At 39.6% G+C, this 13,072-nt stretch overlaps 1 protein-coding gene across 9 annotated transcripts in view; it reads left to right on the plus strand.

Moving 5' to 3' along the window:
- Window positions 1-13,072, plus strand: part of EPB41L4B (erythrocyte membrane protein band 4.1 like 4B) — a 246,854-nt gene that overhangs the window by 101,933 nt on the left and 131,849 nt on the right. For all 9 annotated transcript variants that reach the window (XM_073332653.1, XM_073332656.1, XM_073332654.1 and 6 more), the window contains 4 exons: window positions 543-585; window positions 2,904-2,982; window positions 6,976-7,020; window positions 9,601-9,653. In XM_073332653.1, the coding sequence (XP_073188754.1) occupies window positions 543-585; window positions 2,904-2,982; window positions 6,976-7,020; window positions 9,601-9,653 (220 nt within the window). The remainder of the gene's footprint in view (window positions 1-542; window positions 586-2,903; window positions 2,983-6,975; window positions 7,021-9,600; window positions 9,654-13,072) is intronic.

The raw sequence follows: 13,072 nt of genomic DNA on the forward strand, positions 1-13,072 counted from the left end.
AATCACACTCCTAACTGACATTGCTATACCAGCAAAAGTTTTAAGGGTGGAATAGGCCTTAGACTCTGAGCTTGAGAGAACCACAGAGTGGGTGGAGAAATGCAGAGAAGTGGAGGGAGCCATACGGGAGTGCCACTGAGTGGGATTGAACCAGACAATCGGCTGCCTTCAGAGGGTCATAAGTAACGGTTAAAGCATTGGGCCCAGAGTTTGAGGAAAACCTTCATTCCCTACATCCCACTGTAATTGTATGTTTGTTTTTACAGCCTTTCACTACTAATTGGGTTGTGCCTCACAAGGAGGAAGCTCCCATGGGTGTGTTTAACTTTTAAGGTCCCGTTTTACTGATAAGATAGGCACCTGAGCGCTGTGTGTGTGTGTTCAAAAAAACATTTTCTAGTGAAAACAGCCATAAAAGATTACCAGATAGATATGGAAGTCTTTGCTTTCACCTTCCTTTAAATGAATTTGTGCTCTATTAGTAAAATACCAGTAAAATCTTGAAAATGAATTACTTTTAAACACAGGTTTTCTTTTTTTAGCACTGGCTGGACCATTCTAAACCAATTAAGAAGCAAATAAAAAGTAAGTAACATCGGTCCACAAGTTTATTTTATTCCTCCCCTAAGAGTTCAGTTTAGAGTATTTGTGAACATGATTGTGAGGCTCCAAATGTTTCCGTAATATAGTGAATATTTCTCAGACAATGGATTCATGTTAATGGTTGGCTGCCTGGTGAAACCTTTTTGTATAAAAGCAAGGGTAATGGACCAATGAGTAATGCACCAATCTTCAACTCTCTCCTTTAAATATGATTTTTATTTACCACTTTTGTTGATGCCAAAAGTCCCTTCCTCCTGCCTGGAGTTACTTTTTCATAAACCAGGGCTGGGGAGCAAGCATCAGCTTAGGTTGCTGCTAATAGATTCAGCAGACAAATATCAGCTTAGAAAAGCTTATGTGATTTCTCCTAGGTGCCTGTTAATATTAGTTGGAGGCGTGGGGGAGAGTAGGAAGAAGCACTCCCCTTTCTTGTGACCCCTAAATTAGATGGGGAAATTGGCCTGGAAAAGAAGGAACGGTGGCAGGAGGGACCCAAGTGTTGGCAGTTCCTGTTGGAAGCTGCAGAAGTCCTTTGAGTTTCGTGTCCAGGTAGCCTCTGCTGCCTCCCCTTGCATCTTCACTGGTGTACTTTCACCTGGTTTAATGTACATAGTTCCTGGATATGTCTGGATTTTTGTGAGCTGAACTCATGTCATTGGTGGCAAGTGGATGCCAAGAGAGGCGGTCCTGAGACCATTACTGACAGGGATTGTTAACTCTTTCCTTTGGGAGAGGGTAAAGCTGCTAACTACCCTTAAACTATGATTCAACCCTGGCTCAATAAACTGTCCCTTGAAACATCTGTGTTCATCTGATTTCTCCAGCTTCATCGATCCCTATTAATCTGGAGTCAGGTCTGGGTATGATATGTAGACAGCAATAGTATCCTTGGGCAGTAAATGTCTGCTAGCAATGGACATAGGCCAGGTGTCCATGTTGATTTTATGAGATCTAACAATTACTGTAGGTATGGCTGATCATAAGATGCTACTGACCAATTTTCAAGATCTGGAAGGAGTGGACACAGGTTTTTCTTTAGTGCTCTCTGTTCTTTCCTTTCTCAGAGGGAGCTGCTCACCCACTTTGAGTGGCCCTTTCATGCAAGGCCTGCGGGGCACTATACTTTCACTCTTACCACTTCTTGTGTGTATGAGGCTAATAGGGTAGATTGTGAAGAAATTTAGGGTCCATTGCCATTGATAGCTCTGGTGCTTGAATTGACCTCACCTTTTCATGACATCTCAACCTGCTTCTCTGTATTTGGATACGTGATCAGCAAGTGCTTATTCTCTGATATGCCAAGGAAAAGAGAAAATGATTCTAGAGGGAAGAATCAAATATTTTCTGCACAAGGCATTTTTAACAGATTTAGTTTCATTGCTTTCACGGTGTCTGGCCCAGTTAGGGGATTGTATGAGAACAAGCTGGCTCAGACCCATACTAGAGAAGGCAGTGGGGAAGCAACTTCATGGGGGTTGCAGTAGCTCCATCTCTCAGCACAATATGTCCTTTTCTTGCCAAAGTGGTTTGCATTTGTGAAGAAGTTTGGGTCCTCTATTGTCTTTGGACAGTGGTGCATATGGCTTTATTTTTTCCACCAGCAGCGGCTAGTGTTAAGAGGCAGTGCCTTGAGGAGGTAGATCTCACCAGCCAACTTTGTCACCTGTGGTTTTGACTTCTGAAACACCTCTTCTTGGGGTTACCCCTGAAGACAATTTTAAAGCTTCAACTAGTGCAGCTTTTGGCTGCCCATCTGCCTAGTAGATTGAGTGATCAATAGGCATTCAGAAACTACAGTGGTGATTGTCGTCATATAAGCACCTAGATAGAAAGGTGGTGGATTCTCCATTTCTTAATGTCTTCAAACAAAGACTGGATGCCTTTCTGGAAGATATACTTTAGCCAGACATGCACCATGATAGCCCAAATCAGCAAAAGTGTATTTGCTGAACCTTTTTAGCTTGAGAACTAAGGTGGGGAGGTTACTCTCTCATGTCCATCAGAGCTTGAATTTTTCCAACATTCCCAGCACAGTGCAAGGCACATCTTTTTGGACAAATATTTGTTTGACAAATGAGCCATGGCTTAATTTCTTATTATATTGGCTGTGGTAGCACACTAAAATGCTCACAACGGGCACATAATTATTTCTTGTTGTAAATAGTTTTAATTTAAGACACAAGTCAAATGTTACTGTGATGAGGATACTTTAAAATATAATTACTTTGTGTTAAATTTTTCTTGCTCTATGGGATCACCAAACCTGTGTAAACTTCTGTTTTGAATCTTTGTATATACAGTTGGACCTCCATACACTTTGCATTTCCGAATTAAATATTACTCATCAGAACCGAACAACCTTCACGAGGAGTTTACAAGGTAGGAAATAATTTTGATTGCTAAACTGATGTCTGACAATGGGGTGTATAAGGTATTTGGGGATTAAACTGTGGGGGAGGGAGGAATGTGGGTTATATGTGCTTCCTTGGTAGAATAGGCATCATATTCAATCTTCTAGTTGGTGTTTTATGACAGTCTAAGGGCCATATGCTCCCCTTTCCATTTTTTGCCCAAACCTGTTGCTTTAGCCTCTCAGGTGCTTTTGGATGGAGAGGCAGATGGGTCAGTGGTATTTCCCTCCCACTCTCCGTGTGTTTTAGGTTTTGTGACTCTTGAAAGGGAGCCGTGACTGGGTGGGTAGGAGCTGAACCTGGAAAAGGAGGACTCTCTGCAGCAGTATTGCCTGTCAAACCCATGGTGGGTGGGGGGATGGAAGGGGGTTTCCAATGTATAATGCCAACAGCTGGGCTCTGTGCTCTTCTCTGCTGTGAAATGTGGAGGTGATCAAATAAAAGTCAAATGGGTCAAAGACCCAAAATCAGCAGAATTTTGGGAGGATTGGGAGCAATGCAAACAGCTCAATCTTCTCTAACCCCCCCCCCCCCAAGTCCCCCTCCACTTGTTCACAGTCTCCCTGCACTAATGGAAGCTGTTCGGTGACCATTCATCCCATAGGGACTTCTTATCATTGTGTTGAGGCTGTGGATGACCTGTGGTCTTTGAGAACATTCCATACTTGTTAAGTGAGGAGCTCTCCCACAATTCAGAAGAAGGGGGGAATTGCCTATTTTTGCACTTCCCATTCCTCCCAACTCTTCTAGTCAGGCCAAATTGTGTGTCTAATTATTTTGTACCCCTTCCTGCTGTCATTTTTCTGTTTCTGACAATTTGGAACTTCTTGGTGTTTTTTTTTAATTTGCTCTGCATTGCTAATTGGGCCAAGCTGTTTCCACCATGCTCTTTAAAGATTATATTGATAATTTTGTAGTTTCTTTATAAGAAACTTTTAGTCAGCAGACCTCTGTTTACTATTTCCTTTTCTGATGCAGTGATTAAGTACTACTTTGACTGCTGTGCCACAAGATTAATGAGCTAATTGTAATTGCCCACTTACTTACTTTGAAACTTCCATAGAAGCCTTAATATACGTTACCAATTACTGCAATAGCAATAAACTGATAAAAGGCCACGCTTTTTCATACAGTCCATAATTAACCTATGGAACTCACTGCCACTGATATAATTGAGTTCAAGAGTTCAGTAGGATTCCTAAAAGGATGAGGCATCTGCATGTGTAATGAGAAGATTCATAGTTACATTATGTAGGATGATATATAAAAAACATTTTAGAATAGAGATACAGACACCCTTTGTCATTCTAATTTTTTTTAATGAACCTCCACTCTGGCTAAGTTGCATTTCCCAGCATTCTGTAGAATTAGGTAAGAGACCAGGACAGCAGGTGCAAATTCAGTGCAGGGAATGGGGGGAAGATTTATAGTGGTAACAAAATGAGCTAATTGAAGAAGAAATTACACTAGATCTTTGTCCTGTATAAAGATATTTTTAGCAGATGCCTTTTGAGGCTGTAAAAATAATGTGGTCACAGTTAACACTTTTATGGGGAAGTGATGACATTTCTTAAAATTTAATGCACCAAGGAAGGCATCTGCTGGCATTTTTGTCTACAGGGCTTCATTAGTTTTAGTCAGAATAACAATGGGTTGTTTCTTTTGAAGAATGTATTTTGTTCCTTGAAGTGGGATACCAGAAACTGAGATGCAATAGTAGGCTTGCACAGAAAAAGGAAATAACAGGGAGTCAGGTGTGGAGAGAGTTGCAATATTCCTCGGGCTAGCAAGTGGTGGTATTGCCTGGATTATTCCCCCCCAAAATTTACCAGCATTCATGTTATTTTGAAATCCTGGAGCAAAATAGTAGGGACAGATTTTCTAAGCCCAGATTCCTGTGGTGGTGCACAATTACTTTTACATATACAAATACTGACATGTAAGTGGCAACCCGGGTATCAGCTGTGTATGTAAGTTAGGCATGTGTAAAATTCTGACCCCTACTCTTTTTCCATGAGCTTTTCTGCTGCATAGCACACAGAAAAGCTTCCTAAACATGCCTTTGGTTCCTGTTCCCCTGTCTGTTTTGAACTGATTCAGTCTTCTAAACATTGAAAGGTCAGCTCACAATCTCCCAAACACATGAATGTGAAAAATTAGTTTGTTCGTTGCAAGGTGCTGGTGACTCACGGTGCCTGATCCTTCCTATTCTGTTCCCAACATGTCCTTCAGTGCCAGTAGAGAAAAGAATAGAGACGTTTGCTACGCTCTTCTTTTTGAAGACTGGAGACATGCATCATGCTGCTTTGAGCCCAGATGTCTTACTCATTTCATTCACCTCTTAACTCACCCCTCAGTGGGAGTGGGGGCAGGAGAGGCTGGGGCGGGGGCAGCCCCTGTCATCCCCTAACCTCAAAGAAGGACACCCTGCTCCAGAATACCCAAGGCAGGAGCATTTTGGCTTGGTCTATACTACCACTCATGTTGGTATAACTTATTTCACTTGGGGGTGTGAATAAGCCACCCCCAGAGCGACGTAAGTTACGCTGACTTAAGTGCAGGTGTAGACAGCGCTATATCAGTGGGATAGCATCTCCTGCCGACTTAGCTACCACCTCTTATGGAGGTGGATTTATTATACCGACAGGAGAGCTCTCGCCTGTCAGCATAGAGCATCTACACCAGATGCTCTACTAGCCCTCAGTGTGAGATTGCTGGGTGGGGTGGGGGCAGGAAAAGCCAGGTGAGATGCCCCAGGCAGCAAGGTGGTTGTGATTTTTCCCAATCCACAAACCTTTGTTTTAATAAAAATAAAATAAAGGAATCCTCAGGCTTAGGAAAGAGTGGCAAGTGGATAGGGCATTAGTCTGGGAAATGCAGATTCAGTTACCTGCTCCGCCACAGACCCCCTGTGTGGCCTTGGTCAGTCACTTGATCTCTCTATGCCTCCACATCCCCATCTGCAAAATGAGGATCTCTGAGTTAGGGAGTTTATTTACAGTTAAAGTTTGTGAGGCATGTAGGGTATGTCTACACTGCAGTGTAAGTTCAGGGTTAGTGGGACTTGAGTCAACTGACCTGTGTTAGGGAACTCTGGGCTTGAGTGTCTACGTTGTATTTTAACCCTACGTTAAGACCTTTCTAACTCATGCTTGAACCTAGGGCTCTGGTGTCCACACTACAGTGTGCAGACCCTAGTCAATGTCACCAAATCCCAGAGTACCTAGCACCCGCCCCTTTCCCCCAAAATGTGGCCGCTCTAGCCCTAGAACCATGTTGCACTGTGGGAAAACTTCACTGCCCACCCTACACATTACCAGGAAGCAGCTTGCTTTGCAAAAGGCTTGATCAGTTATCCATGAGCTCGGGCTCAAGCACGGCTTGCATTACAGGGTAGACATACCCCTACACACTATAGCAATGAAGGCCATGTAAGAACCAAAGATATGCCTACCTATTTAGTTTCTATCTCCACTCATCATGGAATCTTTGTTCTTCTCTCATTCAAAGCTCTTCTGATTTTTAAAATAAAGCCATAATTGCCTTTAGACTTCATAGCTCATTTAGGCTGCAGTTCAGGACAGCACTTAAGTGTGGGCTTCAGTAGAATTAAGGCTCCGTGCTCAAAGCTGAGTACATGCTTTCAGTGCTCTCTTAAATAAGGATGGGTTCCTGAAATGCAGCTTTACGACTTCATCCTGCAATATGCTGAGCAATCCTCCAAGGTGTAGAATGTTCTGAACTCCCACTGACTTCGATGAGAGTTAAGGGTACTTAGCATCTACCAAGTGTGTGCAGTGCTCTTTGTAATTGATCCTGAAGGCTCATATAACTTACAAAATCAGTTTATGGAAATGTCTTGACTAAGCACGTACTCTTGACGAAGAGATGAGGGCTAAAAAGATGACTCTGTATGCGTTTGGTGGTTTGTTTATATTTATTTATTTAATGTATTTGTTAGGTACCTGTTTGTATTACAGCTCCGACAAGACATTCTTTCAGGAAAGTAAGTACATTTTTGTTCCTGTAACCTTGCTTAAAGTGTAAGTAACAGAGCACCACTTTAAGGGTTAAAAGTATTACTTTAAGCCCATAAGCTCTTTCTGTTATTCAAAGAAGTATATAAGGAATTGTAAATTGCATTTACTGATCCAGTGTTCTCTTGTACATTTTTCTTTTTCCATTAGAATACGGAAATGTATACACATACATTAATCATAACCAAATTAATAAAATCTAGTGGAATAAGAACTTTTTCATTTGGTCACAAGGTGATAGCAATATATCTATGCATGCAATATTATGCAGAGCTTTCTGTGTCAAACTTTAACCATTCAATTATCCTTAATGGATATTTGTGTGTTACAGATTTAATTGTAAGTGAGCATTATGCTGCACGTAGCCATTCTTAAATATTCAAAAATTTAAAATACACTCATACAACATGATTAAAATAAAAAACCGTATATGAATCATAGTAGGTATCCTGTTACCTTACACATTTGTCAATATCAGAGTTGAAATTGAAATGAGAAATAGTCAAAATAAGACCCTTAAAAGAAACTGAGAAGCCCTGAGAGCTCTTAATTTGAACAATATATGGTGGTGAAACTGGACATTGTGTTGTGTATGTTTAAAAAAGAGAGAGAGAGAGAGTATACATGATTTTAATTTCCAAGTAGCAAGTTCCAGAAGAGAAACCTCATACTTCATTTGGTTAGAGAAATAATTCTTACACAAAGGACACAGTCCTCTTAAAATTGCTCATTTCTTCAGACATAGAAGAGCATGAAAAAGATTTGGTTAATAAATAGCTAAAGTACAGTAAATATTGTGGTTTTTAGGATATTAGAAGGTTTCAATCTTAACCAGAAGTTTATTATTTATTACACAACAGAACAAGTGGCACATACAAATGGGAAAACGATTATACTCTGTGTATAATTAGGGCAAAGAATGTCTTGATCTGTATGATTATTTAAAATGTAATGTGAGCTTGCCATACTTGTCAGTATGACAGATGCAAGGGAGTGGAAAAAACACTCGATAATAGTGTCAACGCTTCTTTCTTGTAAAAAATATGGTTTTTGCAGCCTTATTCTTTTTGACAATGTACTTGTGCATTTGTGAGGTAGATAGATAAATTATAGATATATTTATTTTAAAAGATTTATAAAGAAAAATATTTAATCCTAGAATCCATTGTAGGAGTACCACCTATTTTCTTCTTCTGGGTTAATGTTTTCAATATTAGTTTAAACATGATTTATAGTTGAGCGTATCATGTTTTCAGTATTAATGAGAAATTACTAAACTAAGAAATAATTACCTTTATTACTAACTTGTAAACTAAGCTTATTTAAATGGAAATATTGTTATACCAATAAAATAAAAACCAGCAGGATCTTATTTAAGGGGATAAGACAAAATGTCACATTTGCTGTGAATACAAAAAGAATCGTAGTAGGCAGTCAGTTATAGCTATAACATTTCATTCAGTTTCATGTTCATTTACACGTTCGTTCATACACACACACAGGATCTGCAGCTGCTGTATAGTTAACTAGTCCTGAATGTAGCTTGAGTTCGTGACTTGGGTTCATAGGTTTTGGCAGCTAACTAGCCAGGAAAGCCAGGCACAAGGAAGAGCTGGGTCTCTGTTGGGCATGCACAGGTGCCCTTCCACGTTGGCAGCAGAATGTTACCCTTCAAAGTCTTCCATCTCCAGCTTTAGTTTGAATCCAGAGTCCATAGGTTTTGCTGTGTCACGCTGCCTCTGGGTTCGGTGTGATTGATCACCCGTCAATTGCAGACATGACTTTCAGCCTAGGACCTGGCTTTGATGTTTCTTCAGTTGTACTTTTGTTCTTTTCTTTTGAGGGTGGACTCCTCTTACTTTGTCTTACTTCCTCTTACTTACTGTTGTCTGCATCTTCAGCCCTTCGGTGTTTACACTTTATTTCATCAGGACAGGCTGGGGCTGGAGGTTGATTCCATCATCCATACATACCTCATTCAAACATCTAAACTAAACTAATTTTTTTTAGTTTGCAAAAATGAAGGTTGCAGCAAGCTTTTACAAAATGAAGTGAGCATTTTAAAATGGAGTTTGGGACAAATTAAAATGGAGTTAGAGTTACAATATGGACAAGTGTAAGGAATGGTAAACAGTGAGCAGAAGTTACAATATAGACAAGTATAATGAATAGCAAACAGTGAGCAGAAGTTACAATGATGAAACAGTGTAAGTTTCAGCGATTTAAGCAGCAATTGGACTGAAAGTGAAACTCAATTAGCCAGTTATTGGGGTAACTGGTTTTATGAATGAATGTTGTTTCATTCATAAAACTTTGCTTATGAAGTTATATTAATAAAGTGAACAATTAAAAACAATTTCATTGATCAGTTCTACAATATTATATTTGAATGATCTAAATATCGTGCAATTTACTTGATACTTTTGAGTTAATATTTTATTTTCAGTTAGACTGTTGAACTCTTTTATTTTTTTTCTGGAGAAAGGGCTTATATAAAGTATAAGTTAAGAAATGTGCATATTTTTATTATTTATTTTGTCTCTTTAAAGACTGAAATGTCCGTATGATACTGCTGTGGAACTAGCAGCTCTATGTCTTCAAGGTATGTGACTATTTAGAAATAATTTGCATCAACGTTTATTTTAAAAAGTTGACCAACAGTTTCTTCACATATTTTTCCCTTTTGTCATGAATAGGCGCAAATTGACAGTACATTGTTTAAGTGGCAGCTATTTTTATTGTGGTTAGTCATAAATTTGCTGAGTTTTAGAATCTCTGACTCACAATCAGACATTTGTGAAACTTTTGTAATGAAACTCAGTTAAAGTTCATTGTTTTGAAATTCTGTTCCATGGCTTGAGTGACCATAGGCCTAATATTGGGCATGGTCCAAAGTCCATTGAGGTCAAAAGAAGTCTTTCCATTAAATATAGTGGGCTTTGGATCCTTCCGATTTAGTCTTTTAGGAGGAATTTATGGCCCAGATTCAAAGATAGGGACCAATTTGTGGTTTTGGATTAGATTGACTATGAAATTTTGGGTTCAATTCAACCTAGAATTCGGAACAAAATTCAGGGAAGACAAGAGCAGGCAAAAGTAGTATCATTTCCCATGAAATTGTGATGCATATTGCACAGTTTTGTTCATACTGTGTATGTACACAAAGATGATAAAGGAATTATTTACTCCCTTTTCTTTTCATTCATATTGCTTCTTTACTCTCTCAACATGGACCTTCCAGGTTAAAGTCCAGAGTCCACATTAGCTTCAAATTGTTATGCACTCATTTTTGTCTGTGGACTCTAGAAATATCACAAGCATTGGTAACTTCATCCCAATTTTAGACCAGGAGAACTGTTCATAGAACAGCTTGACATATCTACAGTTCCAATAATCAAAGATATGGAGAATTATATCTCTACTAAGAAAAGGAGTAGAGCAGGTCATCCATTTATGGCATTACCAGTATCATAGAAGAAATTTTTATCATCAGGTATCAAAACCAATATTTTAAAAACTGTATGTCAAAACAAAGTATTTATAAATGGTGATGGCATATTTTTTCTTTGATTCAATTAATTTTTCTCTATTTGGAGGTACTTATAGTAGTTTTCTCTAAAATAATGTCATATATTAGCACTGTAATATTGAATTCTGGCTCTCTGCAGATATTAGAATTGCAATTTTTGGATCATTTCTTGTATATTTCTTTCTTTTACATTGATATTGGAGACTTGTAAATAAGCAGAGGCATTTAAAGAACTGTAAAATGATTATTCCCTCCTCAGTAGTTTAAACTTCACCCTAAATTTAAATGTATGTTTTATTTCGGCTTTTTTAAGGGTGAGCAGGATGATAAAAGTGCAGGTTACTAGGAATTGGTGTGTTAATCATTTTAAATGAGAGCCAGTTTCTTTCTGTTAATCAAGACTCTGTTTTTACTTCACCGTTATGGCTGGTTTTTGAATAATATTGTTCTATTAGGTTAATTATTACATTGTTTCAACTAACTGCCTTAAAAGCTGGCATTTTCTGTCATCTTTGGGATGTAAATTGTACTTTTGTAAAGAAAAATCTGGAGAGAAGCATCTATTCATGCTTTTGTAGCTGCTTTAGAATTCTCCTGTATTGCAACTTCCTCTTCTTATATAGTATTTAAAGTTTGGTTTTATTTCATCTAAAATAATTGGTACAATATGTTAAACTATATTTAAGGTCACTCTAACACAATTCACTTAACCAGCTGCATTTCTGACTATTAATTGAAACCAACAAGTGAATTCTTTCTAATATATTTTAAATACCTCAAAATTGTCGGTGTTTGCATTCTCACATTATAAAATCCTATTACAAATTTATTTTTCGTTCTACATTAAAGAGACTGTGGTGTCTCTACAGGTGAAATAATTGTACACTTTTTAAAGACATCTGGGTAGCTACCTCATTTTAAAATGCATCCACCAGTTGGTGCATTTTTTTTTAATAATTTGCCTATTTCCACATGTTAGAATGCACATACGTAATTTTTAGATTACAGTATGTATATAAAAAAGAACAAGCTCCAAAGTAAGCCATCCTCACCCCTGAACCTCCCAGTGAAAAGATATGGGCCTAGGATTATGCCTCAAATGTCAACAAATTTGCTTTCTGTTGAACCGGCCAGGGAAGTTGAATGTACATATCTGGCTCTGCTGATTTATCCTGATCAGCATCTATGTCAGAGGCTTCTGACTTCTCTCAGACACAAAGCAGCAGCAAGAGTTGTCAAATGTCTCTGAAAACTTGTGTATATGTTTTACTGTTGTAATTCACATTGGAAAATACTGTTGAACAAAAAATGTACACATGATAATGATAGCTTCATTTTAGATGAAGGTCAATGGATCTCATGATATTTAATATTTTAGGAACCCTAAAATTTGGTCATAAATTTAATCTATTTGGTCATAAATGTAATTGTCAGCTAACAATTAATGTGGGTGTCCTTGATCAGTTAAAATAAATCATTATCATTTTTTATCTTCAAAAAGACTATTTTTCCATGTAAATAGTCTTTCTATTCTGTATTTCTGCAACTTTTATGTGTAATGTTCACATGAAGCGATAGTAGATTTTCTTCAACAGAACTGACTTTCTTAATTCCTTTGTTGTTCATAGCAGCAGGAACACAGATGCATTATAAATAAGGCTGCGTGTCTGTCACGGAAGTCACGGATTCTGTGACTTTCCGTGACTTCTGCAGCAGCCCTTGCTGATTCAGGGGCTACCTGAGCTGGGCAGCCCCTGGGCCAGCAGCAGAAGTTTGGGTGTGTTGGAGAGGGCTCAGGGCTGGGGCAGGGGGTTGGGGTGCAGGGCAGTGCTTATCTGGGGGGAGGGGGGCTCGCCAGCTTCCACCAGCATATCCCTGCAGCTTCTAGGCTGAGGGGCCAGAGGGCTGTGTATGGTGCTCGCGGCCACAGGCGCTGCCCCCATAGCTCCCATTGGCTGTGGTTCCCGCTCAACCAGCAGGGGTCCTGGGTCACAGCCCCCCCCCCCCCCCCCAAGCACCAGCGGGGATCCCGCACGGCCGCCCCCCCCCCCCCTTCCAGCATGGGTCCCAGGCTGCACGGCACAGCCCGAATGCGCACATACCCTCCGGCACCAGCAGGGGTCCCAGGCTTCGCACCACCACCCACCTCCTCCCCCACAACAGCAGGGGTTCCATGCGATCCCACTCAGCACCCACGGTGCCCCCAGACCACCCCTTCCCTCCCGCCCCAGAGCACCCGTGGTCCTCCAGCCCAAATTTTAGTTAGGGGCATATAGTAAAAATCATGGACAGGTCACAGGCCATGAATTTTTGTTTACTGCCCATCACTTTTACTAAAAATACCCATTAAAGCACCAACATTAGTACATATATAGGCATGTGTCATTTGTATGTGGTAGCATTGGGGATGCATGTTTGCTGCATATTTGTTAAACAGTACTGAAGCAGTTAAATTGCAAATTATTTGTATAGGTCAGACATTTGTGGAACCA

Source organism: Lepidochelys kempii, chromosome 2 (genome assembly GCF_965140265.1).
Source record: "Lepidochelys kempii isolate rLepKem1 chromosome 2, rLepKem1.hap2, whole genome shotgun sequence".
NCBI lineage: Eukaryota > Metazoa > Chordata > Testudines > Cheloniidae > Lepidochelys > Lepidochelys kempii.